General features: G+C 40.5%; 2 protein-coding genes across 6 annotated transcripts; both read left to right on the forward strand.

Moving 5' to 3' along the window:
- The first annotated feature begins 418 nt into the window (after positions 1–418).
- Positions 419–9006, forward strand: mbd3b (methyl-CpG binding domain protein 3b). 5 transcript variants are annotated; one of them, XM_044043799.1, is made up of 8 exons: positions 462–490; positions 2747–2815; positions 4004–4163; positions 4897–5034; positions 5124–5214; positions 5854–6031; positions 6388–6540; positions 7762–9006. In XM_044043799.1, the coding sequence occupies exons 1-7, from the start codon at positions 477–479 to the stop codon at positions 6533–6535; spliced, it is 798 nt and encodes a 265-aa protein (XP_043899734.1). In that variant the 5' UTR covers positions 462–476; the 3' UTR covers positions 6536–6540; positions 7762–9006. The 5 variants fall into 5 exon arrangements, with proteins under 5 accessions (XP_043899737.1, XP_043899734.1, XP_043899736.1 ...); XM_044043801.1 differs by having other exon boundaries at positions 2747–2776; XM_044043800.1 differs by having other exon boundaries at positions 2750–2815.
- Positions 9007–10704: 1698 nt separating this feature from the next.
- Positions 10705–24949, forward strand: si:dkey-110c1.10 (unconventional myosin-Va). The gene is made up of 32 exons (XM_044044459.1): positions 10705–10805; positions 11434–11544; positions 11632–11800; positions 12947–13091; positions 13178–13334; positions 13736–13879; positions 13983–14064; positions 14776–14883; positions 15003–15115; positions 15467–15735; positions 15816–15897; positions 16216–16356; positions 17033–17164; positions 17271–17354; positions 17448–17567; positions 17689–17786; positions 17860–17946; positions 18621–18941; positions 19777–19933; positions 20024–20263; positions 20335–20544; positions 20907–21000; positions 21091–21239; positions 21335–21550; positions 21853–21953; positions 22083–22197; positions 22573–22678; positions 23062–23190; positions 23501–23652; positions 23895–23978; positions 24401–24533; positions 24618–24949. Exons 1-32 carry the CDS (start codon positions 10779–10781, stop codon positions 24947–24949), a joined length of 4608 nt encoding a protein of 1535 aa, XP_043900394.1. The 5' UTR covers positions 10705–10778.
- Positions 24950–26687: the final 1738 nt, after the last annotated feature.

Below are 26687 nucleotides of genomic sequence, written 5' to 3' on the forward strand. Positions count from 1 at the left end.
TATTGACTCTGGGAAACAGACTTTAGATGAAGTTTGGCTCTCTGAGTGCTGTCTTTGGTGTTAAATATATTATGTGTGGAATAGTCAGGTTTAGTTTGTTTTAATGTTATTAAAAATCATGAATTTACATACATATTTTGCATTACACAGATATTGTCTTTGCAAACTAACCAGGACTAGCTGTACTGTAACTTTAAGGTATTTTTTTTATTATTGAATAGTAACGTCAGTAATACTGTAAATTATAATTATTTGTGGATTACAAATATTGACAGTAGTCTTACAGGCCAGGCTGCACACAGAGAATACAGCAGTGTTCTGTCTGCTTTAGACTCATTTTTTTTATCTGCCCCGCTGCGAAATTTGCGTGGATAATGTCTTTCATTTCTCCCATCGAAGGGGGAGGGGACTGAAAGAGGAGAGGGGAGAAGGGATTTAACATAGCGAGAGGGGGAAAGCGAGATAGTGTCTTCAAGATGGATAAAAACGAGTAAGTACATCATTTTAAAGGCCAATAAAGCCACCGATAGAGCTGTTGATTGTAACTGTAGTGTTTGATAATTGGTATGGCGTTTGCATAATACCCGTATAAAGTATGTTTTGTCATCTATTGCAGGCAAATGCACTCGATGCAGGCAAATGCATTTTAAACCAGCAGCGTAGTGGTGTTGAGCTATGATGTCGGTCTGTTGCTCAGCATCACTGTCGCATGCGTTCATTACCCTGATTTTTCGCAGCTAACGTTGAACTAAGCATGGAGTCTGCTCATTGCGTAGACAGGCGCTTCATTTCCACAGGGGTTTTAAATCCTCCGGAGCAGATCTGATTTTCTCGCGGTGTGTATCGCTGACACACATATGGAGTGTGTTAATTAATTGCAATGACATGCTTTTTAAAATGGTGTCTGCGTTTTTTAATCGATGAGCTCGACTCGTTTCATTCATAAAAGCCGGCTCCAAGTATGTGGGATGACAACGGCAGGCATTGTGGTGAAACGCTTCAGTTCACGTAACATGAAACTTTGATATTTTACTGTACAAAGCGAGCGGCAAAGTGGACGTCATTATTTCACAACGTCCACCGATTGTATTCAGTATTAGCGCCGTCTGTGGTTAATGTCACCGCATCGATGTGTAATAACTGTGGTCTATTTGTAACAGTAGCCTAATTTATGTTTCCCATAGGTTAACATTTCTGTGTAGTTAGCTTAGCGTCAAGTTAGGCAATATACAAAAAAAGCTTTCCGGTTTCACACTACAAAATAAAAGACTGACAACCATGTTGATATGTATTTCAATATTGTAACATTTTAGCATATTATTTAAAACAATTTATTTAATTAATTAAAGTTTTGTATAAATACAAGATGACGATGATGTTTTTAAATATGATATCAGTTGTTTTGAATCCAGATAGAATTGTTTAAATTAGAGTTTGACATCAATTTAGTACATAGCCAGTATGAAACTACCTTACACATTCACTGGTCAGAGGGTTGTTAAATTGGTATTTATCATGGAATGCTATATATTGGATGTATCTTGAGATTAGCCATATCAGTATGTGGCAACAAGAAGTCATGACCCACAGATTAGTCATGAGATTTTGTTGGGGTCACAAAATTGCATATTTATTTCCAGACTTTACGTTTGTGTGTTTATATTCTAACATAAAGCATAGAGTATAGTTGTGACTTATTTATGAAACACACCTGGTTTACCTATTTAAAACAATGGGAGGTGGCACCTTATATTGTGATCTGGATTGTGATAATGTAAAGCATGAAGTATAGTTGTGACTTATTTATGAAACACATCTGGTTTACCTATTTAAAACAATGGGAGGTGGCACCTTATATTGTGATCTGGATTGCGAAAAATGTGCTATCTTTAAAAAGTTTGCCTTAAATAAAATGGAAACATGGTTCCCGCTTATATTAGGGCTTTTATTTTGAAGTCTACTTTTTGATCGCGTTTCAACGGCCTCATATTCGGTTCACGCGGCTGTGCCGTCCCGTCTTTTCCTCGCGGATGTAGCCCTCGTTGCCTCGGCGAGACAGGCGAGTGGTGATGCGGCTGAGTTTCGCGGCGGAGCGATCTGCGCGACGACAAAGAGATTAGACGTTAGCAGCGGCGGCAGCGGCGAGGTCTCATTACACAGGGACGCATGTTTTAACATGGTCGAAACAAAAGCGTGAGGAGCGGTAGGCCCGTCGTCAAAAAAGCGACACCTTCAGTTAAACCTTGTGTAGTCGTTCACAGTAACTTTAAGTTGAATTGTAGGCTACTCGCGTGGGAAATGGAGAAGAAAAGATGGGATTGCACTGCTCTCCCCAAGGGCTGGAAAATGGAAGAAGTGACCAGAAAGTCGGGTTTGTCCGCTGGAAAAAGCGATGTCTATTACTTTAGGTACTAAATGAATGAGGGTCATTTTTTAAAAACTTGTAGCTACGCAAAGACACCGAGTTTGTGGACGGGGACAAACAGAGGAGTATGGGAAGTGGGAGGTGTGGGTGTGCGTGGAGGGGAGGACGGTATAAAGTTTGGGATGGGAAGGAGGAGGGAAGGCGACAAGGCCAGCCAGGCCAGCTCCTCTCACTGTTGTCAGGGTGAAGGACGAGTGAGTCCAGGCTAACAGCAGCAGCAGTTCAGCCTGGCAGAGAGGCCTGTGGTGACGAAAACTCAGTGTTTATTCTCTTTATGTATCATTGAAGTGAACCAACAACGCCAGATTTGTTTTCATTTAGCAGAGGAGAAGAGCAAGATGAGGAACAGAGGCAAGACAGGGGGGAGGCGGGTCGGTTGTATAGTTTGTGGTAGGCTAACTGTACAATCATACTGGTGTTGACTGTGGTGTGTGATGTAAGATGCGTTTGCATGTGTAACTAGCACGTACTGCATACACATACATGCATATATATACTGTATACATATATATATGTACATCCACCCACAGTTTTGTCAAACCATTGCTCAGGTGAATATGCTGTGGACATGTGATGTTTCCTTTCTGAAACATTTGAAGTGTCATATTTTATTTTTTTTACCATTTTTTTCAATAATTGAAACGATTGCACATTTTTGTTCAGAGACTTGATAAATACTGATGACTTTTATTTTTATTATTTCATGTATTTAATTTAGTTAATACATTTTTTGTTGAAAACATACAAGTGCACTGCAGTGCAGACACAAATTTCAGACTGGAGAGACAGACCATTAAGTTTTGTGTATGTAAATGTTTTGTAGGTGTTCAGAGGGACTTTATTGGTGTCATTTGTTAATATCGAACTTTTTTTTGACCAGATGGAGGAAAAAGGAAAACTGGCCAAACATACTGACAAAAAAATCGTTATCAAAACGAGCCATCTGCGTCCTTGGTTACTAAAGATTGGTATCGACCTATAATGGCCAACCTCTAATGTCAAGCTTAATTGCGATGTCAACATGCTCAGTGTACATAGAGCAAGAGACGTACATGTATTGTTAAGACTGCTTGAACTGCAATGCATGTAGAGTGGTCATTATGCCAGTTTTGTTTGGCCAAGAATTTAAAATCTGCAGCCTATCTATACTCACTGTTTGGTCTAGTTTAGCTGTCTACCCAAATCATAAAGTTAAAGAAGATGATGAAGTTTTTCGTTGTTTATCCAAGTCACATTGTTATCATAATATCCATCACGGTTTCTGAATATCACGCAGCCCTAGATAGAAGCTTTTCATAGAATACAGGGCACAAAGATTTCATTCATTTCACACAACAATGTGATTTCAGTGTCATGTGAATGTGCTCTGCCCCTGTTTGCTGTTGACTTGTTGCATGTTGTTGGTAGTTCTGTCTGTCGTGTGTGTTTATATTTGATCTGTCAGTCTTGTTGTCTCTGCCTCCGTCTCTGTTTCAGTTTTCAGTGTTGTTGTCTTGTGTTTTGGCCCTTTTGTCTTTGACGGACATCGTATCAGTGTTGTGGTTTTTCTCATGTCTTGTCACTGCCTCCCTCTGCCAGTCCGTCTGGGAAGAAGTTTCGGAGCAAGCCTCAGCTGGCCCGTTACCTTGGTAACCAGATGGACCTCAGCTCCTTCGACTTCCGTACGGGAAAGATGCTGATGAGCAAGCTGAACAAGAACCGCCAGAGACTGCGATACGATAACAACAACCAGAACAAGGTGAGGTGAAACAGACACATGAAGGCCACCTCACTCACACTCAAACACAACTGTGTGTTTCCTTAAAGACACATGATCTTCTGCTGGCGGATTGCTGTGTTAACTTTGTGGCAACAGTTTGAGGAAGTCCCTTTTCTATTCCAAAATTACTGTGCACCAGTGCACAAAGCAAGGATTATTAAGACATGGTTTATGAGTTTGGTGTGGAAGAACTTGACTGGCCCGCACAGAGCCCTCACCTCAACCCCATGGAGCACCTTTGGGATAAACTGGAAACAGGGCTTTCTCGTCCAACATCAGTGCCTTGCTTTATAAATGTTCTATTCATAGAATGAATGGGCACAAATTCCCATAGACACCTCTAAACGAGAATCAACTCCATAATAAAGTACTGTATATGTATTACATGAGTACATGATTACAGTGTCCGAATACTTTTGTCCATGTAGTGTATGTTCATTGTGTGTAATGTTGTGCCTGTAATGTAGCTTTAACCTTTTATCAGACAGTGGAGATCATATTTATATAAAGTAAATTAGTTAAAACACAACATGACTCAACGGCAGCCATATTTAAACTGCTAAGAAGTTTGCTAATCGTGTAGGATAAGCTCTGTGTACTTTTATATTTGGAAAACAGTTGGTTTATATTAATCAATACTTTAATTTGTCTTTTATCACCTGTCTATCATGCGTCCACCCTGACTGATCCCTGTGACGTTTCTTCTGTTTAGGGCAAACCTGATCTGAACACATCACTGCCAGTCAGACAGACAGCCTCCATCTTTAAACAGCCTGTTACCAAGGTTACCAACCATCCCACCAACAAAGTGAAGACGGATCCTCAAAAAGCCGTAGACCAGCCCAGACAGGTCGGCGGCCTCTGCCTGTTGCTGTTGGTTGACATCATCACACACCAAACACACGTTATCTGATGCTGTGACTCCTTCATTTTTCACAGCTCTTCTGGGAGAAGAAGCTCAGTGGTCTTAGTGCTTACGACATCGCAGAGGAACTCATGAAAACAATGGAGTTGCCTAAAGGCCTGCAAGGTGATACCCCAGTTACACGTCTTCTCCTCAGACATTTGAAATATTTTCATATTCATATAGTAAAATAAAGAAGTCCTCAGGATCATATTATTTAATTTCCACACCTTAACTGAACAGCACAAGGCAAACAAGACTGAAGAGACTAAATACACAGTACATATAACACAGACTGTTAGAAATATTAAAATCAAGGTAATTTGAGTATCAAGTCATATATTTCTGAATTTCAAAAGCATTACCGTATTAAAGCTTAAATAGGCAAATTGTCTGGGTTTAAACTTGTCATCACAAAATGGGTTGCTCAGTGTAATGATGATTGAAAGCTAACACCACCATGTGTTTGTATTGGCTTCTTTTAATCCTTGAATTCATTTTATGATTCTCTTGACAACTGGGACACAGTTTTTTGGGGACAAATGATGGCGGGACAGTTTTTACTCAATAGGATTAAATTTACATTAAAGTTAAATTACTGAGCAGAATGTATAGTCACTTCATTTGTTCTTTTGGAATTTAAAACCCTGTAAAAGCCTAATTTTATACTACAAATGAAATGTTTCATGGTCTAGTTTAAGTGTGTAGGTGCCAGATTTGCCACATGGATAAAAAAATAATCATCGTATTTGTCTTGTACGTCAGGAGTTGGCCCAGGCTGCACAGACAAGACTCTCTTGTCGGCTATCGCAAGCGCTCTCCACACCAGCGCTGCTCCCATCACTGGTCAGCTGTCTGCTGCTGTGGAGAAGAACCCGGGTGTGTGGCTCAACACGACACAGCCGTTATGCAAGGCTTTTATTGTCACCGATGAGGACATCAGGTGGGCAAGCATGCATACACTAATGTGCTTTTGTTTGAGTATTTGTTGTAATCTGATTTCCATGAAGCATTATGTTTAAAAGCAGAAAACCACATTGACAGTCTGAATGTCTCAAAAGGTTTGTGTTGCAAATGATTACGATTTCTGACAAGTCTAAAAATGAATTTGCCACTTTGATTTGCCTTAAGATAACCAGTTTGAGTCTGCTTGCAAATTTCCACAGTTCATAACAAGTGACCCTGCTCTTTCTAAAAGAAACAAAAACAACCACACCATCTGTTCTGTGCTGACTCAGTGGCTGTTATAGGCAGCTGTAACTGCCAACTGTAAGAGCTTCCTGTTGTGTTTTTGTGTAGGAAACAGGAGGAGCTGGTGTACAGTGTGAGGAAAAAGCTGGAGGAGGCGCTGATGGCTGACATGTTGGCCCATGTAGAGGAGGCTGCCAACGATGGGGAGGCTCTAAAGGAGGAAGGCAACAGCAGTGAAGACATGGAGAGCGTATAGCACAGGTTTGTAGTATGAAGCTTTGTGGACCTATTCAGATGTGGTCTGAACTTCTGCCCTGAAAAATCAAATTACAAGGGGGCGATTGTTCCTAGCATTAAAGGGGACATATTATACCCTATTTCCCCCATTAAAATAGTTCCCTGGTGTCCTAATGAACATGTCAGTGACATGCCTTGGTCAAAATACCATAAGGATGAAGCATCATAGTAGTTCAATAACCCTGCTAAACCCGCCCCTTTCAGAACGCTCGTCTTTTGTGCATGGTCTCCTTTATATGCAAATGAGACACAGGCAAACACACACTCACTTCTTCCAGGGGGGTTCTGATTTGTCCTCTTTACAGCGCTTTACAGCTCTATTCGTCTCCCCCTCCCTCCACTAGTTCTCTGACAATATCAACATGGCAGCGTGAGCAGAAAACTGCGAGAGTGCCGTCACAGGAAGAGACGTCCTACATAAGGATCGAGCCGAACAGTGCCGAACTGTAAATCAGTTAAAAACACTTAGGAACAGCACCACTGATTGCCACCGCTGATCGCCAGCGGCGCGCGGCGAGCTGAATAAACTGCCGCTGTATGTTACTGTATCAGACCGGAGACCTCGCCACCGCTGACCAGCTCCGGTGCTCCGGCGAGCTGGCGATCAGCTGTGCTGTCCCTAAGTATCCATGTGTCGGAGGTCTGTTCCTGTGACGGCACCACGAAAACATGACTGAGTATTCTTTTTCCACACTTTGGCGATTGGTAGGGCCTCCAGAGTCCCACATATAAGTACTGAAATGGTTAAAAAGTTGATTTTGCATAATATGTTCCCTTTAAAATCCCCATGGCATCAACATGAACAATTTCATGCTTTGATGTTTCTTGAAATGTCACCTACAACCTAATCAATCAACGGTATCAAAAGTATTCTCAGCTTCCTCCTCAGTTAGCAGCGCAGGCAACAATGGTGGCGACGATCTCTCTCATGCTGTGTCAGAGCCGTTACACCCATTCAGCGCTATTGGCAACTTTAAATGCCAATCAATATAGTAACAAGGCCACATCAGAACACGTGGGTGCGTTCACTCCTGTGCATAGAGCTGTACACTTGTGTACACTTGTCTTATCACTGTGAAATCACAGAGAAATATAAAGTGTTTTTATAAGCTATTTTTCTAAGTTTACTTCATGTAGTTTTGAGATGTGATTTAAGTAATGGATTGTTGTCATTTTCTCCTGCAGGGATTTGTAAAGTCTGGTGAGGCTTGTTTAACATCTGCACACACACACTTGACTATGAACAGAAGGAGCCCTTCACCAGTGAAGTCCTGAAGAGCTGACCCCAAGTATCTGCGTCCCATTTCAACCACAACCTGACTTAGACACAGTACAACCATAAGAAGTGAGTCACCAACATGTCCAGGCTTCATTAATAACATCCTCCGGGGTGAAGGACTCCATGACTGCAGTACCCATGAAAAGACTTAGTTTTTTTTTGTTTTGTTTTTTAATTAAATAATGGCATCAAATGAACTTAACTTATCGACAGTGTGTAAAATTCTGTTTTTGGTGACAAGTGTATTTTTTACTAAAAGGCTTTGAATGGATTTGTAGTTTTTGTGACAATCATGTCAAATCCAAACATTTTAGTCCATGAAAACGTTCATTTGGGTGTTTGTTTTTTTGTTTGTTTGGGGGTAAATTTGAAATGAATGGTTTGTATATTTTGGTATCTCTGTCTCTCTGATTTTTAAGATGTCCTCCATGAGTATTTTGACAAAACAAACACTCACAGAAACCATCTGAGGTTTTTTAGAACACGAGGGACTTGAGTTAGTATGAATCAGTTTCAGGGTCAACCTGTCGGCTGCTGGTGTCACTGATGTTGTAGTTTGAAGCTTGTGTACATCCGTTGGAGGGGACTTCGTCAACTTTTTTATTGATGGTAGTTTCAAGGAAATATGTTACATGTCACCTATGTTATGTGAGTCATGTTCAGTATTGACCAAAGAGAAGGCTTGTCATTTTCAATGGCTGTTGTCTTTTTGTCTGTATTTTAAAACTAAGACTTAAAAAAAAATGAACTTGAGCACAACAGAAAATAAATGACCTGACGCCTCTTTCTATTGTACAACTTGTACTGCTTTTAACTCATCGTGTACGTAAGTGCTCACTGATGTTGTGGAGTGCCAACTAAGGCTTTGTTTTAAGCGTGTCAATAATGGTATCGCACACTTGCTGCCTCCTCGAAAATTCCCACGCACAAAATTGGTGAGACGGCAAATGACAGTTCAGGTTTAGTCTTAATGTCTTTTCATTTATTATCCGAGTAATCATTTTTAATTTTATTTTGTATCCCTGTATTTCAAGGCTTGATGGTGAATAATGTTATTCGTCGTCAATCGATTCCCCTCTCAATTATCAGCAGGCTGATTGCTGAAATGAATTTGATTGTATTACTTATTAAAATGAGTTGGTATGTCATTACCTCTTTTTCTTGAGTGTTTTTTTTATGCCTCTACACCTGGCGACAGGAGATATTGTGTTGTCAGTTTGTCCATCTGTCTGTCCCAGTCTTGTGAACATAACATATCTATAATGCCTTTCCATATATTGGGTATAAATATTCACTCTAACTCGAGATGAACTGATCAGAATTTGAAAGTTTTTTTTACCTTGTTGACTCCCACAGGGAATTTTTGTATTTGGTGCAAATGTTCTGTATTTAAAACTAAAATATGGTATGTCACATATAAAAGATCTCACAATATGTGTCCGGTCTTGTGAATGCCAAAGTCTCAGGAACACCTTGAGGGAATTTCTTGATATTTACTTACTGATATTGACTCAAAAATGCACACAATTTTGCTGTGTGCATGCATTACCTTGTTGTGAGGGGAAATCATAAACCTAGGTCAGTCTGTAGCATTAGAAAGTAATTAAAAAAAAAAAAAAAAATCTATTGCTAGTCGAAAATGAAGCTGTTAGGAAAACATGACATTTATACATAATGAGCTAGTTCCAAGGTTGGACCCAAGACAAATCTGTTGTTTATTCCTTGCCAGTAAGACGCCAGTTATAGCTTCATGCAACCCAAAACATTGGATAATGATAGAGCTGAGAGCAAGTTATTCCAGAGAGAGTTGGTGTCTTCCTGATTTTAAGGAAATATGTTAAAGGTTAGTGGACGGATAGAAGTCATAGTGAGGACTGATCTTTAGAATTGGAGGTAGGATGTTGCCACTGTTTTTCATTCCTTCACTCACCACAGACTCCAGGGTCTTCTTCGCCGTTCTCCAAAACCTCAATAGAATCCTTATAATTTGATATAAACACTGATTTGTACTTGGGCAAGTTGAATGTCAAAGGTCATGGTCACTGTGACCTAAAAATACATGTTTTTTTCTTGTGAACCTTGACAGGGTTTCATCAAATCTGATTCAAACATTCATTTGGGCTCAAGGATGAGTTGATATGAAATGAATGTTTGTATTCAAGATAAGAGCTGCTGTCTCTTGGTGCCAATTTAAACCTTTTTTAAAAAGTATTTTAAATCTCATATCTTAGGGATTCCTTTCAAAGTTTTATAAAAAAAACATTCAGCTGTACTCAAAGATGAACAGATGAGATTTTTGGGTGCCTAAAGGTCTACCTTATTCCGATCATTAAAATTAGTTTGATCTTAACATCTCAGACACACCTTTAGGAAACTCCAATAAAGCATTGACACGTTTCACATCACCTGTCAACATCTCAGAAAGACCACAGAATTCTTTCAAATGTAGTACAAACCTTCACTTGGACACAAAGATGAACTGAACACATCTTTTGATATTTGGAGACTCACCGATTAATCGCTTACATTTGGTTGGTCAAAGGTCGTGGTGGCCTCATGAACATGTTTTAGCATCTTCATGGATATTACACAAGTCTGGAAAGGTACTTGTGTAGACAGAACCTGCCTTAAACCTGTAATAAGATGTCTTATTAGTTATTATTATGTTTAGTGTTTCTGGCAGCAATAATCAAAATGAACTAACGCCTTCATCTATTTGCTGCATCCCCCTACAGATTAACAGTTAACTTGATGCTGCATATTCATTTTACGTGAGCCCGGACAAAGGGCAAAATACTGTTCTCTGCTCACAGAGCGGCTCTGCAGATGAGCTGAGGATACACCGGCTCTTTCTTCACAGTTTGAATGTTGCCTTTTCTGTTGTTCCAGATCATTTCTCTCCTCATGATTTAAATTAGTTGAAATGGCAACACTAGAACTATACAGCAAGGTAAGACTGGATTTAATTGTGTGTGTGTGTGTTAGTTTTTTTCTATACTGCAGTTATATTATATATAGTATATATATATATATATATATATAGTGTTGTATGTGTATGACTATCTGTCATGTCTCATTCAGTGTCCACACATTACCTTTCCTGTTTTTCTGTGTGTTCTCGAGCCAGTAATTCACTGTTAGTTTACTGTTATTTATACATGTTATGTGATAAAGTCACAGTTTGTTTTGTAAGTCATATGTAAGTCATGTTTACTACGAGTCACAATGTTTAAAATCTAAAAACAAACTAAACATATTTGTAAAACCTTACACATCAGTCACTGAATTAGGCTTACTTGGTGTATACAATAACTAATCCATTCGGGTAATTTAGAGAGGGATGACCAAAGTTAAATTTTAACACCGTTTAGGAGCCTTTTATGCTGATGGGTGACAAATCTGTTGTCAGGGTGGGGTCAGATGTTGAGTCATGTAACTGAACAGACGGAAGCAAAATGACTCTCCTCTCTCGGACTTCAGCACAAGCCACGTGCTTAAAAAGCAGAATGGATCTATTTCCATTTTTTTTATTATTCAGTTCGATTTCTTCTCTTTACAATGATCTGTTTCTTTACTAGGGAGCGAGTGTGTGGATTCCTGACCCAGATGCAGTCTGGGTTTCAGCCCAGCTCCTCCAGGACTACACTCCTGGAGTGAAACATCTGCAGCTTCAGCTCTCTAATGGAAAGGTGAAACACACACACACACACACACACACACACACAGCTGCAATGTCAGTTGAAACACAAACTGAACTTAATTTCCCCCTTTGATAGGAGGTTCATTGCGCAGTGGGCTCTCCCTCTGATCTCCCACCACTGGGGAATCCTGACATCCTGGAGGGGGAAAATGATCTCACAGCTCTCAGCTTCCTCCATGAGCCGGCTGTCCTGCACAACCTGCGGGTTCGGTTCCTGGACTACAGCAGCATTTACACCTACTGTGGTGAGTGCAGACAACAGAGGGAGATTTAATGAGATCCTGTGAATTGTCAGAAGGTTTTTGAGGTGTACGCTGGCAGCCTCTGTGTGCTTCTGTCGGCATGATTATAGCCCATAATGTCAACTTAACTATACTAGAGGTCAAAGGTTGACATTAAAGCAACTCCCTCACTGCCACTGGTTGAACATGTTACATATTTTCTGCTCACTAGATCATATCACAGGTTTTTTTACCCTCTCACTCACCATTTTGATAAAATGTACCTTTTAGTTTACTCGACATTTGGTCAGGTTAGGCCCTGAAACTTTATAAATTTCATTTCTCATTGATAAAAATCTGGTTTCTACTGACCTTGTCTTGCTGCAGTAATGTACGATAAATAAAATATTTCATTCATAATAATTGTGAGTGCTTGGTTTGAGTTTGATAAAGCTGAGCCGAGTGTTTTTCATTTGGATTTAGATTATTATTATTATTATTAGTTTTTGTAAATTACATCCACTATGAAGGTTGTGTATTTGGCCCTGTTTGTTTCTTTGACTGAACTGAATGAGCAGCATAACTCATAAAGTAAATGACAGACTTAGAACAAATACTGTAGGTGAAGAAACGATTAGGGTCACGCCAACAGAATTAGAGATTTAAAAATATGAAATAATTAAATTGTGTAAACCTTGTGAGAATAGAGAATGTATTGACACTGTGAGACACTCAGTAGCCTATAGGCAGAAGTTTGCACTCTCCAAGTGCTTTCTCCCATTTTACCTGTGCAATATTCCAGTGTTTTAAGAAACAAATATTATTATACTAAAGACTGTAGCATGTAGTAGCGATTAGCAGTGGTACCACACAGTACGAGGCTTCTTGGTCAGAATCTCAGGTCAACCAGGGCCCTTTTTTTGTGGTGTTTGCATTTTCATGTTTCATATTCATAGTCTGCATTAGTTTTCTCCGATTACTTCAGCGTCCTTCCGCATTTCAAAGACATGCAGACTGCAGTTAGGTTAATCGAAGACATAAACTGACATATCCTGACTCTGGCCTAATCTCTGCTGGGATTGACCTCTGACGTGGCCCTCAAAGAATGTAGGATGGATGGATGGATGTTTCAATATATGCCCCCAATATAATTCTCTCCTGTTATTCCAGGTATTGTTTTAGTGGCCATCAACCCCTACGACCAGCTCCACATATATGGCGAGGAGGTGATCGACGCCTACAGTGGTCAGGACATGGCTGAAATGGAACCTCACATCTTCTCAGTGGCAGAGGAAGCTTACCGCACTATGACCAGGTCAGAGTTCATGGAACAGAGGTCAGGTGTTTGCTGACAGTTGCACTGTAATGTTAACATTTCATTCACTGTCTCGTTGTTGGCAGAGAGGAGAAGAACCAGTCCATCATCATCAGTGGAGAGTCCGGCTCGGGTAAAACTGTCTCTGCCAAATTCACCATGCGATACTTTGCTGTGGTCGGAGGAGCAGCACAGCAGACCAGTGTGGAGGAGAGAGTTCTCGCTTCAAACCCCATCATGGAGGTGAGTTTGTCTTACTCTCGCTCATTATTCATTCATAAATACATTCCTATAGTTTTTCTTAATTTTTTTCCTCAACAAAATTCCTAAAAAATCTCCTCAGAGTCTGTACCATAGAATGTATTTATTTTAAAATATCATAATGCTTTTTAAAACACGTTATAAATGATAACATGTTATCATCAATCAAATCCTATAACATTATACAGTTGTAAAAATTGTTATATTCCTCAAACACGTCAGCAGTGAAATGTGTGTAACTGTTTGTAGATTCTTTTTCACATAAGAATAAATCCTAGGTAAGAAAACATTCATGAATTCATTAAAAAAACAGTATTTTTAGGGGGAAATGTGTTGGTGAATGATGTCCAGTATTAATAATAGTTTTATAACCTTGTTTACAGTCTATTGGGAACGCTAAAACTACCCGAAATGACAACAGCAGTCGTTTTGGGAAATACATTGAGATTGGCTTTGGCAGAAAGGGCGACATCATTGGAGCAAAAATGAGGACATACCTTCTCGAGAAGTCAAGAGTTGTCTTCCAGGTAAACAAAGACAGAACTGACCATACAAACACATCCATTGTTGAAAGATTTCCACAAACGTCATATTCTTATTCTTGTATATATGTATTTGTGTGTACATAAGGCCTCATCAGAGAGAAACTACCATATCTTCTATCAGCTGTGTGCCTCCAGAGAGCTTCCTGAGATGAGAGCACTCAAACTGGGTAAGACTTTATCACACTAGACACATGGACACCCCCCACTGAGGCCCCACCCCCCCCACCAAAAACTAATGTTAACACCATATGCATCCACTCCAGAGTTCATAATGTACAGCAGTGATTCCCAAACTCTAGGGTTTGAGCAAAAGAGCCGGGGAGTCGAATAAAACAGAACATTTTATCCCTGCCACTGGTTGTGTTATATTTCGGCCTCCAACTACGACTTAGCAGCAGGCTTTGGGCCATTTGACTATTTTCTCCTTTTTTTATTACTTTCACTAGACAAACAAAAGTGTAGTAAATCATATAGCATTGTTTTTTTATTTTATATTTTATATAACAAAGAATCTTTTTGTTATAATAGTATTTTTTGGGGAAAAACTGCATCAGGATACGTATGAAATCACCAGATTATTGTCAGAGCACAGTCTTTTTGCCAGCAGCATCAAGGATGGATATTATTTATATGTACTTAACTTTCATCGGCAGCATTATCCTCTATGAGAGTTTGTATTTTTCCACTGTTTAATTAAAAGAAAGTGCAGCCTGAGGAGCAGCTGCAGAATTGACCTCTTTTTTAAAATGACTTTGATTTATTTACGTTACTGCCTGTTATGGAACCTGTTGTGAGTCTTTAGTTAAGTTTGGATTTAAATAAATCATGATGTGTCACACACGCTGAGGGCACTGAGACGGGTTTCCTCCCTTGTCCAGATGCACCTGAGCATTTCTACTACACCAACCAGGGAGGAGAGATGCTGATACCTGGCACTGATGATGCGTCAGACCTGGAGCGCACTCGCAATGCTTTTACCATTCTGGGTACTTGAATTCACACAAACACTTTATGTCAATTTCATACATTTGAGGATGCAATGAGTGTGTGTCTTTATTATGGACATAAAACAAACCTGCTTAGTTATGTTTATTGAAACCTGCAGGTGTGCAGCCTGACCAGCAGATGGAGCTTTTCAGGATCCTTTCAGCTGTTCTTCACTTGGGAAATGTCAACATCCAATCCAGTGGGAGAAACTCAGATAAGAGTTACATTGATGTAAGGAAGTTATTCATAGTGTACTAATATGTGCTGTTTATTTTCATAACAGTCAGTATAATGACCTGCTTGGAGAAACTAGAACCTTTCCTGGGTTTTCTTGTTTTTGTTTTTTTTATCAACCTCTTGCTGCAATTATTTTATTGTTGCTCTGAGATTTTCTGTGGGTTATTTATTTTGTGTACATTTCGGGTTGTCGTTGTAATTATGGGGCAGTTTTTATTTTTTTGTTTTTTATTTGAAGCACTTTGTAATAGTCATGTAGAAAAGTGCTCTGTAGATTATAGTTAAGCACTTTGAGCCACATGTTACAGACAGTCATAACTGAGCTTTTTGCCTCTCTTTTCTCAGACAGGTGACCGCTCTCTGGCTGTCTTTTCCAAACTACTTGGAGTTGAAGGACCACAGATGGCTCACTGGCTGTGTCACCGCAGATTGGCAGTAGGGGGAGAGATGCTGGTCAAACCCAGGTCTGGGCAGCAGGCTGTAGAGGCCAGAGATGCTCTGGCTAAACACATCTATGGTCAGTTGTTTTCGTGGACTGTGCACAGGCTCAACTCTGCACTCCGCTCCCAGAGTGGAAAGACAAAATCCTTTATTGGGGTGCTGGATATTTATGGGTGAGTGTCATGGCACAGCACAGCACAGCACAGGTTTGCAGTGTCTAGTTGAAATCTGACTTTTCTCTCTCTTGGAGCAGATTTGAGACCTTTGATCGGAACAGTTTTGAGCAGTTCTGTATAAATTATGCAAATGAAAAGCTCCAGCAGCAGTTCAACAGGGTGAGTTACAATGAGGACGTGTCCTGTCCACTGTCCTTTTGTCCCTCAAGTGCCAGCAGCAAAACTGTTGTTATTGTTAATAATATGTCACTGTCTTTTAAACTCACCCTGTCGCTTATTGCAACTAACTCCTGTAAACTGAATTCACCGGTAGCGATGCCAACACAGATGAAATATGCATCATCTTATTATCTTCTCCACACGTTGTTCACTCTTTTTTACATGTTCTTGTATGGACGTCTGTTTCAGTAGCTCAGCGGTGAATCACCACAGCTGCTCAAACATACTCGAGCTAAATGATCTTGTGTTTGTCTGCAGCATGTGTTCCACTTGGAGCAGGAGGAGTATATACGAGAGGAACTGGCCTGGAGCAGGATTGAGTTCAGTGACAATCAGCCGTGCATCAACCTCATAGAAGGACAACTGGGGCTGTTAGATCTGTTAGATGAAGAATGCAGGGTCAGTCATGCTTTCTCTCCTTTTTTTCTTTTTTAACTGTATCTTTCCATGTTTTCGGGGGAAACTGCACGCAACTATTAGAACTATTAGGAACCTACTCTGTCATATTAAATATTCAATGATATTTAATGCTACATGCCTTGATTATGCTCTTCAGTGGTAGTTTAGCGCTCTCTCTCAGCAGCGATACTGGCTATGCATAGTTTGTGTAAGAAATCCAGAAATCCATTTTAAATGTGAAAGTAAAAACACAAATATCCAACCCACCACACACCAACAAGACCAACACATTATGTGCAGACATGTCATTCTTCCACATACAATATTTGTATTTCTCTGTGTTCATTAGATCCTCCTGTTTGTTGGCTGATTATTATATAAATCTTGAGTTTTACTTTAGAGACGGAGCTTTTATTTTGTAGCTGATTTTATTTTCCAAATTTGGGAGAGACAGCAGAATTTTCAGTTAAGGTTGAGTTCTAAAATGAAGTAAAATAAGCATTAAAATGCATGTGTTTGTGTCTTGTAAACCAATGATGGTGAGGCATAAATGAAAAATAAATAGTTAACAGAAAAAAAACATCATATGCTAAAATGCAGAACAGAAATCTGAAAGCCATTAGTTCGACCCTATAGTAGTGATCATATGTTGTGACTGTGACATGTTTGTAATCAGATGCCTAAAGGCTCAGCTGAGAGCTGGGTGCAAAAGCTGTACGACCAGCACCTGAGCAGCAGACCTCACCCTCACTTCCAGAAACCTCGCATGTCAAACACGGCTTTCATCATTCTGCACTTTGCTGACACGGTGAGTGATGGAGTTATTCCATTTACTCTGTTCATCCGCCGGTCACTGCAGGTTCTTCTGTCTTTCTAAGTCATGACTGCAATTCGTGACTCTTGTGTTTGTTCAGGTTCAGTATGAATGTGATGGCTTTTTAGACAAGAATCGAGACACAGTCTTTGAGGAGCTCGTCAACATTCTGAAAGCAAGTCAGGTATGAGACACCTTAATACGGCCTATCGAAGATTCATTCAATTCCCATCAATAGAAATAACCACCTGTGTGTGTGTGTGTGTGTGTGTGTCAGTCTGAGCTTGTGGCTGAGTTGTTTCAGCAGCAGGAGAATGCGACATCTGCTGTGGCCAATGGAAGCGTTCGCTCAGGGAAAAGATCCACCAGAGAACACAAACTCACCGTGGGCTTCCAGGTGAGCTGTTCACCATCTTCATGTTTTATTCACTCGCTCTGGTTCACGTCCCTTGTACTGCATCGTGGTTGAGTTATGAGTTTTATATCGATTACACTTGGCTCTGGTTTGTTCCTGTCAGTTCCGTCAGTCCTTACAGATGCTGATGGACACCCTGAACAGCACCACTCCTCACTATGTCCGCTGCATTAAACCCAATGATCTCAAACAGCCATTTTTGTGAGTCCTTGTCCTCACTCTTGAGTCTGTTCACTTTTTACTTTGTGCTAATCATCTTCTCCGTCTCTGTCAGATTTGACCCCAAGAGGATAGTCCAACAGCTGAGAGCGTGTGGAGTGTTGGAGACTATTCGTATCAGTGCTGCAGGTTTTCCATCCAGGTCCTGAGCCCTTACTTCCCAACATAGAGAAGAGAATAAAACATTCATTTTATTGAGGTTGCAACCAGAGTGTAACTGCACACTCACTGAACTGCAGAGGAGAATTGAAAGAGGCTCAAGTCTTACTACTTAAGACAAGTCAGTGATCCATCAAAGAGGTTTTGAAGCTGTTATTTTAATATGTAAAATGTTAAAAAAGGAGGATATGAGCAGTTGCAGTTCCTCTTGATGGCAAGAGGTTTTGCGTTTACCTTGGATAAATTAAAGTCTTAGATACAGATGTTACAGACCCATAAATAATCCACAAAAGTGATTTTAATATGGGTGAAGCCGTCTCAAGTCACAGATCTCTTCATCATACGCCCACATGAAAACACGAAATGGGGAGAGAATAAAGTGGTATAAATGCTCTTCAAGATGATGCATCCAACGCCTTATTCATTTATTTTTATCAGCTTACAAGGGCAGGCATATTAGACTCGTCCATTTGGGCTGATGTAACGTTGTGCTGCAAGATAGCAGCCTCTGTAAAGCAAGTCCAACCAAACAATTTTATTTTAAAGTGATTATTATACACTTATATACACACTGTATAGGTTATATGTTAAATGTTGATCTTTTACAGAACTTTTAAGTTAATTCAGTTCTTTAACATTTAAAATCTGTGTTTGCAGGTGGACATATGAGGAATTCTTCAGCAGGTACCGTGTTCTTCTCCGAGGGTCTCAGAGTCAACAAGAGGCCCAGGCCTTGTGCAGAGGGACTCTGCCTCAGGTCATCACCGACCCGGACCAGTACTGCTTTGGGAAAACTAAAGTATTTTTCAGAGCCGGTCAGGTGGCTCTCCTAGAGAGACTGAGAGGCGAGAGGCTACATGTGGCTGCAGTGAGCATCCAGAGCCGGGTCAGAGGATGGCTGTCACGGATCAGATACAACAAAATCCTCCGGGCAACTGTCACCATACAGAGATACAGCAGAGGAGCTTTGGCCAGACGGTGAGGGAAGAAATACAGAACTAAGCAAAAGTCTCAGGTCACCACCAGCTTTTTTTGTTTTTATGTCTGTCAAATTCTCTGATCATTGGCATTTGGAGTGGAATGATATGATTTAAAGTTGGTCTTTTATATTAGCAGGTTGTCAGCGAGTTAAAGTCAAACAACATGTGTTTGTTATGCTTAGGCATGACGTGAATAAACCTGGTGTAATAGACCTTATTTACAGCAGATAGTAGGACAAACATAGGTGTTACTAATATTATTAATTAAGAGCCAGGGTCGTGCTATTGTTTAAGTGTCGGTCACACTAAATGCTCGACATTTGAATCTGTAGAAGCTGCTTTTTATTTTTTTGGATGTACTCCATAAGTGATTGATAAATATTTATACTCCAAGATCATTATAGCTTTGAAACAGCTTTTACTTTTACACAGTATTTGTAAAAAGAAATTATGCAGCATTATTTGTATGATGTCAAACAATACTATCAGACCTGACTGATGGAACGATTGCATGTGTACAGCAGCAGCGCAGGGGCGGGTGGGGACAAGGCGCGTTTATCCCGTCAAAGTGCTGCATGACTGTGTTTTCTGAGCAGTAGAATTCACCACTAAAACTTTTCATGGGCACATGTGTTTTCATTCATACTTGGTAGCTGCCTCACTTTACTAGCGCAATGTTGCTGTTTCCTGTGTCCTGACATTAAAATAATATAATTAGAAACACAGACTGTTATGTGGAGATGATTTGTCTTTATCGGCCTTATGTGGCATGAATCTAAACTACATTTTGCTACACACTACAGTTTAATTCAATACTATTTGTCTCTTTGCAGACTGGCCCTGACCGTGCGCTACACCAAGGCTGCATTAGTGATCCAGAAGACCTTCCGCATGGTGATGGTCAGACAGTTGTTCCTCTTGATTCGTCAGGCAACTATCACCATCCAGGCCTTCACTCGGGGAACACTGGCGCGTTGCAGATGCAGACTGGTACCACCATGTGCTTTTTATGGTTATTATAAGATACAGAGCTATAAGCTGAACTGATGAAAAGGTTAAACACTATTCTCTTCTCCCCAGCTGGTGGCAGAGCGTTGTGCAGTGTTGCTTCAGGCAAGAGTGCGTGGCTGGTTGGCGAGGAAGGAATACGTGCGAGTGCGTGCGGCCGTGGTTTTCATGCAGTGCTGCGTGCGCCGCAGAGCTGCCAGGAAACAACTGCTGAAACTAAAGACAGAGGCTCGCTCAGTGGAGAAATACAGGGAGCTCAACAAGGGCATGGAAGTGAAACTGATGCAGCTGCAGTTACGAGCAGATCAGGCGGTGGGTGAAGGACCTCAGAGGTGTGTGACCCTGTGTTTGAATCCTTAGCATCTGTGTTTTTATGTGTCCAGGTCAGAGAGAGCGCTGCTTTGAGAGAGAACCAGTGTGCAGAGCGAGTGGCCTTCAATGCTGAGCTGGAGGCTCTGAGGGTGAAGATTCAGAAACTGGAGAGTCAAAAACACGAGCAATCCCAGCCATGCTCAGACATCAATGAGAAGGAAGAGGAGAAAAGGAGGAGAGCTGAGGAAAAAGCTGGGCAGGAGATTCTTCAACTCACACAAGTAGGCCAAGAACGAGAGATCTTTATAAGACCGATCAATAATTTCTTTAGGCTGATTCACAGAAGGATTTTTTGTCTGCACTGCACTTATATTTTAAATAATGAATTGAACTAAATAAATAATACATGAGAAAACTAAACTCTGTCAAATAGTTTATACTTTTTGAAGTTTGGGTGTTTTATTGCAGTTGGCAGCTTTTATTATATTTCTGAGAAATGTGTAAACATCCATAAATAAGTAATAACTGGCTAATAAATTAAAAAGTATTTGTCCAATGCCATTTATTAAAAAGATGGCAAAGATGAAACGTTGTGATTTCCAGAGGTTTTAATGGTGGATTCTTCTTCTCTTACATTTTAAAGGAGTTGCAGACCCTGCAGAAAGAAAAGGACAGTTTTCACAAAGAGAGAGAGGAACTCTCTGCTCAGTTACTTGAACAAGAAAAAGCACAAGAAGGTGAGTTCTTACTTTACAGCATCATACACTCTGTTCCTTTTTCTTTATTTCTTACTTTTGCTATTCTTTCCTCATCTCCTGTGTGTGTAGAGTGTGTGAATCAGGCTGTGACTCAGGCAAGTGCAGCTCTGACGGCGGCGCTGGACGAAGAGAGGCGAAGGTACCAGTGTCTCCTGAGGGAGTACACCAGGCTGGAGCAGAGATATGACAACCTCAGAGAGATGAGTCTTCTCACCAAGGTTTGTCACCGCACCAAGACACAGGGTTTTACTTATTCCCCATAAACTTCCATCCTAGTTACTGAGAAAATTGTCTCTCTCTCCCATCACGACAGAACCCCAAAGGCCACACAAGGACAGACTCCTCCCAGAGTCTGTGCCCGGAGCCTCTCTCTCCCTCACCTTCCATGCTGTCACTCCAGTCTCTCACTCCTCTCTCCCTGTCACCCGTCCCATCTGCTTTGCCTTCTCCGGAGGAGGTGCGGAGGGCCAGCGTAACGTCTCCACGCTTTGTGAGGAGCTTCTCAGTGGGGAGCCAAGAAACACCGATGGTGAGAGGATATGAAATTAAAAAGATGGAATGGGAAAGAAGAAGCTGCTCATGTTTGTGGAGGAATGCCTGATATTAGGAGTTAAACATAATCCATGTATGTGATCAGCTAATGCATTTTCTGTGTTATTTATTCTTTAAAATAAATGTTTTCCTCACAGCAAAGATAAGCCCTGATACTGATCTCATTTTGACTGACTTTTATTGACCAAACAAAGCATCTCTTCAGCTCTACCTGACATATCATGTCAATATAGTTCTGGCAACAGTGTCTCACTGTTGTGTACATGTTTGTTCTGACAGGACCAGTTAATGGAGAAGATGAATGTGTCCAAAGACCCCACAGTGAAGATGAGAGGCGAGGACCTGGCTCATGCCTACGACGCCGTGCGAGTGGCCAACAAGTGAGTCTGTCGTCTGTCACTGCTGACTCATTCCCTTCAGTGCATTAACTTTTCCCTGTCAGTTTGAGAAGTTGTGATATTAAATATGGTGGACAGACTTTGTTTTCACTCGTCCTCTGTCTGTGTCAGGTTTCTGGAGAGTCAGTTGCGTAAGCAGCGCAGCCAGTGCGAGGAGGAGACGGAGGCTCTGAGGAACCAGCTCACACAGGCAGTGTCTGCTTCCTCCTCCACTGCACAGCAGCAGGTATGGACTAATTAAAGCTGTCACCGTAATACACCATTGGACGCCATGGAAAGACAAACTGAGTCCTAATTACCCTTTGTTTCTACATTATCACACATATTATATTTGTGAGAGGAAATTCTAACCTTCAACCAACTTTAAGTTTAATTACATATTCTCTTTGACATGTTTGATAGATCTTAATCTACAAATCTGTCCCCATTGTCCTCACTATATTTTTTTATTGTACCCCTACCTTACATGACATGCCGTAACTAAAACCAGGTCCCTGGTGATGCTGTTTACTCCACTGTTTGCACTCACTCTAAGTAAGTTTGACTGAGAGTGCTGGTCAAAAGCTGGAAATCCAAAATGTGAGTGTGTTTGTGTGTGAAGTCTCAGCAGGAGCTTCTAGAGGCCAGAGAGCAGGAGTGTGTCAGGCTGAGGAGAGAACTGAAGGAGCTCAGGAGCACATCGTCACTCAGACAACTTCTCACCCAAAGTAAGGGTTCACTTTCAGAGTAAGAGGCAGCAGTGTTTGTGTGAAAGCGAGCCAAGTGAACTTTGAACTGATTTTGAAGTGACATATTTCCTAATTTCACAAATTCAATCCAATTTTAAACATTTTGAGTACTTTTTGCTATTATTATTATTATTATTGTTCTTTTTTACATCAGATTGCCTAGATTGTGCTGGAAAAAAGGATATCAGACACTCTATGTTGCACATCTCTATAGCCTCTGTGTATATTGTATGTTTAAACATAGTAATGGAAAAGCAGCCGAAATGCTCTTTGTTAAAATATCCACCTTCCATTTGTACAAATATTTTTGTGGTTCTTTTTAAAAAAAAGAAAGAAAAAGAAAATCTGTTGTTTGTCATCAGCTTTGATCCCAGACGTTCAATCTCTGTCGTCATCCTTGTCCTCGTCTCGACCAAAGGCAGCAGCAGTCTCTGGTTTGCTGGAATGTAGGAGGAGAGATGAAACAAAGTTAATCAAGAACCTCATCACAGGTGAGACTGACCTCTGACCTCTGACGCCTGCTTTCTTCTTCACCTACACAGTTTTCCCCCCACAGGTGTTTGAAGTATTCTACAAAAAGGGTTATGATGAAAGGATGAGGCTTATTAATGTTCTTTACAGCTCACTGGCTCAGCTTAACCTCTATGTACTTTTCCAGCTTTATCAAATTGAATATTCTATCATTGTGTGATAAAGGCAACCTTTTTCTATAGAACAACCTATTATAAGACATTATGTAGACATTTATGACCTGACCACGTTTGCTCTGTTGTGCTGTTGTTCTCTCTGTCTGTGATCCAGACATCCGCGTTGACAGCGCCCTGACTCTGCCTCCTGGTCTTCCTGCCAGCGTGCTTTTCCTGTGTGTCCGCCAGGCTGACTGCAGCAGAGACCAAAGTCAGGTTCACTTGCTCTGTAGCGCCGCTGTCACTGCAATGAAGGCAGCTCTTAAGGTAACCTGAGATCTGAACCCTCTCACTGGACCATATGTTTGAGGATTAATGTGTCAGGACAGTTCACGTACTGTCAGCTGGATTGTGACTTTGAGAAACCACTAACTTTGAAACTCTTTCCTGTGACTGCCTCTGATGGTTGTGTCTCTCTATGGAGAATGTAAACCACAACAAAACAAAACACCATAACAATTGTTGATTTCCATGTGTCAATGTAACCTTTTTCTTTACTGTCTCTGCAGAAACATGGCAACAACGTAGACATGACAGCTCTGTGGCTGAAAAACGCTTGTGTGATGCACGACCTGTTGACTCAGCATTCCCAGGCAGGCATATTTTCACATTTTTGTTTTCCAAACCATATATATCCAACATATTTGTGCATATTTTAATATTTTCACCTATTTATATTGCAATTTGTTACACGTAAAATGGTCATTTCCAAGATATAAATGTATCATAACTTCATTTCACACATGTTATTTAAAAATATACACATGCAAAGGAAAAGAAGCAGGGTAGCAGTGCAGGTAATTTGAAAACTGTAGAACCAAAGAGACTCCAAGGCACTCTCTTTTAAAATATTTTAATTCCTTTAATAAAACGATTATTTCATGTTGAGCCCTTTGAAGTACTCACACACTGGCACATTTCAGCCTCAGTCAATGTACATCTTGTTTTCGATTTTTCCCCCCTGATCAAATTCAATGTATATAATTTATTGTATGAATGAATGATTGCATTTCAGACCCTTGACTCAGACAAAGTGATTCCACTGACGACTGACCTGAGTGACCCGATTCACACCCTGAGTAACCTTCGTATCCAGGCTTATCAGCAGCTCCTCTCCATCACAGAGACGCGCCTGCAGAACGTCATAGGTACTGTAGTGGTGACGATGAGGTGACTGATGCTGCACCTGCTCCTGTTATCTCACCTGTATCTACCACCTCCTCTCCCCTCAGTTCCTGCCCTGTTAGAGTCTGAAACCATCCCAGGTCTGTCTGGCTCAGCGGTGAAGTTGGCATCATCCAGGAGGCGTTCAGGCTCGGATCCCAGGACACTGGCTGGTGTTGCTCACACAATGACATTGATGTTGAGGGAGTTGGAAACCCTTTACTCCACCATGTCCTGCCAGGCTCTGCCCTCCACACTGATGGGGCAGGCCTTTCACCAGCTCACCTACTTCATCTCTGCCTCAGGTCTCAACAACCTGCTGCTGCGGAAAGACATGTGCTGCTGGAGTCGTGGCATGCAAATACGGTATCAATACACACCGACCAATGTCAGTCTTTAGAAATCAGGGCACTTGATTGTGGTGATATATGAGGCTGATTTGGTTTCTCCCTGCCATCTGGTAAAATATGCAGTAAAAGTTAGATTATAATAAACAATAACAACACTTACACTTGTCTGGAAAATTCCGTAGCAAAATTTGGAGTGTGCCTGCTTCTTGCTGCCAATTTTGGGTGGATTGAAAGTTTTTTGACGAGGGGTATCCAAACCTTTTTTAACGAGGGCCAGATTTGATGATGTAAAGATGTTCGGGGGCCAATGGTCACTTCACATCTTTTTTTTTTAACACTAACTTTTACATACAAATGCAATGTTAAATTAAAATTAGTCATCTAACTATGACATTTTTGTCTAATTTTGAACATACTAACTATGACATTTTTGCCAAATTTTAGATCTATACTTAACTATGACATTTTTGTCAAATTTTGGACAACATACTAAACTATGACATTTTTGTCAGATTTTGGACAACATACTAAACTATGACATTTTTGTCAGATTTTCGACGACATACTTAACTATGACATTTTTGCTAAATTTTGGATGACATACTACAATATGACTTTTTTATCAGATTTTGGACAAAATACTAAACTATGACATTTTTGTCAAATTTTGGACGACAAATTTAACTATGACATTTTTATCAGATTTTGGACAACATACTAAACTATGACATTTTTGTCAAATTTTGGACGACATATTAAACTATGACATTTTGGTGACTTTTTGGACGACATATTAAATTATGACATTTTGTTGACTTTTTGGACGACATAGTAAACTATGACATTTTTCTCATTTTAGACGGCGTTTGAGGATGATCAGCATCAGTTTTATTTACTGTATACAGCCCAGATTCACAAATTTGCCATGTACATGTAGCAATACTCTCTGTCCTTAGATACCCTTGCCCCCCAAAAGGACCCTTTTCACAGGAAGAAGTCCTCATATGTCCTCCTCCAGTAGGACATATGAGATCAACAAGAAAAGTAGTTGGAAAAAAAAGTAAAATAGTAGTCACCAAACAAACAATTTCTGGTTCCCAGAACATTCTGGGAACATTACCTTTTTAGTTGCAGGCACGTTTCCTAAAGGTTTCCTATTGTCCTGTGGTTGATATTGGTTGCACATTCGGTTCCCAGAACATTCCCTTAACATCACTTTGTCACAACCTTCATAGGACCTTTTTAGAACATTCTCTATATGTGTAAAATGATTCACCAGGTCCAATATTTTAACAGAGCATATATTCACTAAAGAAAATAATAAAAAACAGTTGTAGCCCTAATTAAAAGGGAGTATTTTTGTAACTTGGACAAGCTGAAATTTTATCTCAAGTGCATTTTCTTAAGTCACAATCTTTAGTCTGTCAGTGTCAGTGCACAAACACAGACTTGATCCATGACCTACATGATAAATAATCAACCAATTGTACTGGGGTGTTCTCATTGCCACATTGCTGCATACCATTGTGACCATGTTTCTGGCAAAGAGAGGCCTGCAATCATACAGTGATGAGCAGCCATTACTCTGCGTGAGGCCTGAGATGTTCTGTTTGACTGACACCGCTGTCAACGCAGGTTTATATGAGACAGAATGTCCTTCAAAAATGTCTCATAATGACGGCTATAGCTTGTGTATTTGTGTTATATTATAAAAATACCTTTGTATTCTGTCTAACAAGCCTGGAATGTAGACTGGCCACCTCTGTTTCAATTTCCCACTATGTTTAC

This window comes from Solea senegalensis, linkage group LG14, assembly GCF_019176455.1.
Source record: "Solea senegalensis isolate Sse05_10M linkage group LG14, IFAPA_SoseM_1, whole genome shotgun sequence".
In the NCBI taxonomy this organism is placed as follows: Eukaryota; Metazoa; Chordata; class Actinopteri; order Pleuronectiformes; family Soleidae; genus Solea; species Solea senegalensis.

What these genes read in the sequence shown, in the direction of transcription:
- mbd3b (XM_044043798.1), top strand. Translation starts at nt 2,299, where the DNA reads ATGGAGAAGAAAAGATGGGATTGCACTGCTCTCCCCAAGGGCTGGAAA. An exon ending in AGCGATGTCTATTACTTTAG is followed by an intron (nt 2,409 to 4,003) that starts GTACTAAATGAA and finishes TCCCTCTGCCAG; the next exon opens with TCCGTCTGGGAAGAAGTTTC. An exon ending in GTCACCGATGAGGACATCAG is followed by an intron (nt 6,032 to 6,387) that starts GTGGGCAAGCAT and finishes GTTTTTGTGTAG; the next exon opens with GAAACAGGAGGAGCTGGTGT.
- si:dkey-110c1.10 (XM_044044459.1), top strand. Translation starts at nt 10,779, where the DNA reads ATGGCAACACTAGAACTATACAGCAAG. An exon ending in GATGAGAGCACTCAAACTGG is followed by an intron (nt 14,065 to 14,775) that starts GTAAGACTTTAT and finishes TCCCTTGTCCAG; the next exon opens with ATGCACCTGAGCATTTCTAC. An exon ending in CAGATAAGAGTTACATTGAT is followed by an intron (nt 15,116 to 15,466) that starts GTAAGGAAGTTA and finishes CTCTTTTCTCAG; the next exon opens with ACAGGTGACCGCTCTCTGGC.